Source organism: Nestor notabilis, unplaced genomic scaffold (genome assembly GCF_000696875.1).
Source record: "Nestor notabilis isolate BGI_N333 unplaced genomic scaffold, ASM69687v1 scaffold22902, whole genome shotgun sequence".
Lineage (NCBI taxonomy): Eukaryota > Metazoa > Chordata > Aves > Psittaciformes > Psittacidae > Nestor > Nestor notabilis.
Window position 1 is genome coordinate 1 of NW_009917282.1, and position 3332 is coordinate 3332.

At 51.7% G+C, this 3332-nt stretch overlaps 1 protein-coding gene across 1 annotated transcript; it reads left to right on the forward strand.

The window, feature by feature from the left end:
• Positions 1–20: 20 nt before the first annotated feature.
• Positions 21–3330, forward strand: LOC104401549 (ras-related protein Rab-27B-like; the record flags this gene model as incomplete). The annotated part of the gene is made up of 3 exons (XM_010009156.1): positions 21–120; positions 2586–2709; positions 3300–3330. Coding segments are annotated over exons 1-3 (222 nt in total), but the record flags the coding sequence as incomplete, so codon positions are not given.
• Positions 3331–3332: the final 2 nt, after the last annotated feature.

A 3332-nucleotide genomic window follows, 5' to 3' on the forward strand; every position in this document is an offset into this window, starting at 1 on the left:
CTCTCCCACCTTGTAGGTTTCGAAGCCTCACCACGGCGTTCTTCAGAGACGCGATGGGCTTTCTACTCATGTTTGACCTCACCAACCAACAGAGCTTCTTGAACGTCAGGAACTGGATGAGTAAGTAGGGAGCATCCCATGGGATTGGAGGGGTGGCCTTGGAGCTTCCTGCTTGGCTTTGGGGCCTTCAGGGTATCCTTTGGAGCTGGACTTCCAAGAGGAAGGGGCTGCCCAAGCTGGAGGAGAACGGATGGAGCAGCCCTAAGGAGGCCTTGGTGGTGGGTGAGGAGAAGCTCCCCAGAGCCCGAGCAGCAGGTTGAGGGTGGGTTTCTCACCCTCTACTCCGTGGAGGAGAGACCTTGGAGCAGCTCCCAGGACCTAAAGGGCCCACCAGAAACCTGGAGCAGGGCTTGGGACATGGGAATACAGGGATGGGAGGAGGACTTTGGGCTTCCAAGTGGGAGAGGGAGGAGTGAGGTGGGATCTGGGGCAGAAGCTCTTCACCACCAGGGTGGTGGGACACCGGGATGGGTTGGAAGGGAGGAGCTGGGGCTGCCCCAGCCCTGTGCAAGGCCAGGTTGGAGTAAGGTGGACTAGGAGTAGGTGGCCTAAGTTGGAAGGGGATGAGCTTGAAGGTCCCTTCCAAGCCGAACCACTCGGCTACTACGAGGTGGGTCCCCTGAGCACGGGGGCAAGTGGAAGGGGAAGTGCAACTCTTTGTAAGGCTGTAGGAAAGTAGATACTGGGAGTAACCTCCTAGTGCCATCTCTAGGTCCTCGCTTGACCCCTTAGCAAGCAAACCTACAACAAGGAAATGTGCTTGTTGTAGATTTACTCCAGGTGTTATGGGGTGTCCTCAAGGTGTTATGGGGTTCCTCGAGGTGTTATGGGGCTACCCGAGGTATTAGGGGGCTACTCGAGGTGTTAGGGGGTTCCTCGAGGTATTAGGGGGCTACTCGAGGTACTATGGGGTTCCTCAAGGTATTAGGGGGCTACTCGAGGTATTATGGGGTTCCTCAAGGTATTATGGGGCTACTCGAGGTATTATGGGGCTACTCGAGGTATTAGGGGGTTCCTCAAGGTATTAGGAGGTTACTCGAGGTATTATGGGTCTCTCAAGGTGTTATGTGGTTCTTTGAGGTCTTATGGGGTTCCTCGAGCTTTTATGGGGCTACTCAATGTATTATGGAGTTACTCAAGGTATTACGGGGTTCCTCGAGGTATTATGGGGTTCCTCGAGGTCTTATGGGGTTCCTCGAGGTCTTATGGGGCTACTCAATGTATTATGGAGTTACTCAAGGTATTACGGGGTTCCTCGAGGTATTATGGGGTTCCTCGAGGTCTTATGGGGTTCCTCGAGGTCTTATGGGGCTACTCAATGTATTATGGAGTTACTCAAGGTATTACGGGGTTCCTCGAGGTATTATGGGGTTCCTCGAGGTCTTATGGGGTTCCTCGAGGTCTTATGGGGCTACTCAATGTATTATGGAGTTATTCGAGGTATTGTGGGGATACTCAGGGTATTACTGGTTGGGGTTACTCAAGGTATTATGGGGATACTCAAAGTATTAGGGGGCTACTTGAGGTATTATGGGTTTACTCGAGGTATTACGGGTTTACTCAAGGTATTACGGGTTTACTCAAGGTATTACTGGTTTACTCAAGGTACTACAGGGTTACTCAAGGTATTACAGGGTTGCTCAAGGTATTATGGGGTTTACTCAAGGTATTACGGGGTTACTCAAGGTATTACGGGGTTCCTCAAGGTATTACTGGACTCGAGGTATTACTGGTTTACTCAAGGTACTACAGGGTTACTCAAGGTATTACAGGGTTGCTCAAGGTATTATGGGGTTTACTCAAGGTATTACGGGGTTACTCAAGGTATTACGGGGTTCCTCAAGGTATTACAGGGTTACTCAGGGTATTACTGGTTTACTCAAGGTATTATGGGGTTACTCGAGGTATTACTGGTTTACTCAAGGTACTACAGGGTTACTCAAGGTATTACAGGGTTGCTCAAGGTATTATGGGGTTTACTCAAGGTATTACGGGGTTACTCAAGGTATTACGGGGTTCCTCAAGGTATTACAGGGTTACTCAGGGTATTACTGGTTTACTCAAGGTATTATGGGGTTACTCGAGGTATTACTGGTTTACTCAAGGTACTACAGGGTTACTCAAGGTATTACAGGGTTGCTCAAGGTATTATGGGGTTTACTCAAGGTATTACGGGGTTACTCAAGGTATTACGGGGTTCCTCAAGGTATTACAGGGTTACTCAGGGTATTACTGGTTTACTCAAGGTATTATGGGGTTACTCGAGGTATTACTGGTTTACTCAAGGTACTACAGGGTTACTCAAGGTATTACAGGGTTGCTCAAGGTATTATGGGGTTTACTCAAGGTATTACGGGGTTACTCAAGGTATTACGGGGTTCCTCAAGGTATTACAGGGTTACTCAGGGTATTACTGGTTTACTCAAGGGATTAGGGGGTGCGGAGCCAGGAAGGCCGTTTTAACTCCCTCTCTCCACCTTGCTTCCGCGAAGGTGCTTCCCCCGTTGTCTTCTTCCTCCCCCCAGGTCAGCTCCAAGCCAATGCCTACTGCGAGAGCCCGGACATAGTCCTCCTGGGCAACAAGGGTGATTTACTCCACCAACGGGAGGTCACGGAGAAGCAGGCGAAAGAGCTGGCCGAGAAATACGGGTAAGAAGCTCCGAGCGAAGCCAACCGGCACCTACTACCTGGTGTAAGCGCAGCCAAGCGCCGCCCCCGCCTACTAGAGGGAGGAGGGAGGAGGTGGTTGCGGCCTGCTTGGAAGCAGGAAGGTGGGAAGGAGCCGTAGAGTCATCTAGGGCCACCTCCTAGGTGGCCTTGGAGCTCCATCCAAGCCCTTCCAATGTGCCACCACCACGTTCTTCTTGAGATCTTCACCTCCCTCTTCCACTTGGAAGCCCAAAGGCTTCATCTCCTCCCACCTGGCCGAGCTTTAAGGGCCTTTCCAGCCCCATATTCCATGGGTCTCCGAAGCTCGGGTAGATGACGGCAGCAAGAGCCTGTGGAGGACACTGTCGCCCTTCAACCTTCTCCTTGTAGGATCCCCGCCACCACCACGTTCTTCTTGAGATCTTCACCTCCCTCTTCCACTTGGAAGCCCAAAGGCTTCATCTCCTCCCACCTGGCCGAGCTTTAAGGGCCTTTCCAGCCCCATATTCCATGGGTCTCCGAAGCTCGGGTAGATGACGGCAGCAAGAGCCTGTGGAGGACACTGTCGCCCTTCAACCTTCTCCTTGTAGGATCCCCTACTTGGAGACAAACGCCGCCACCGG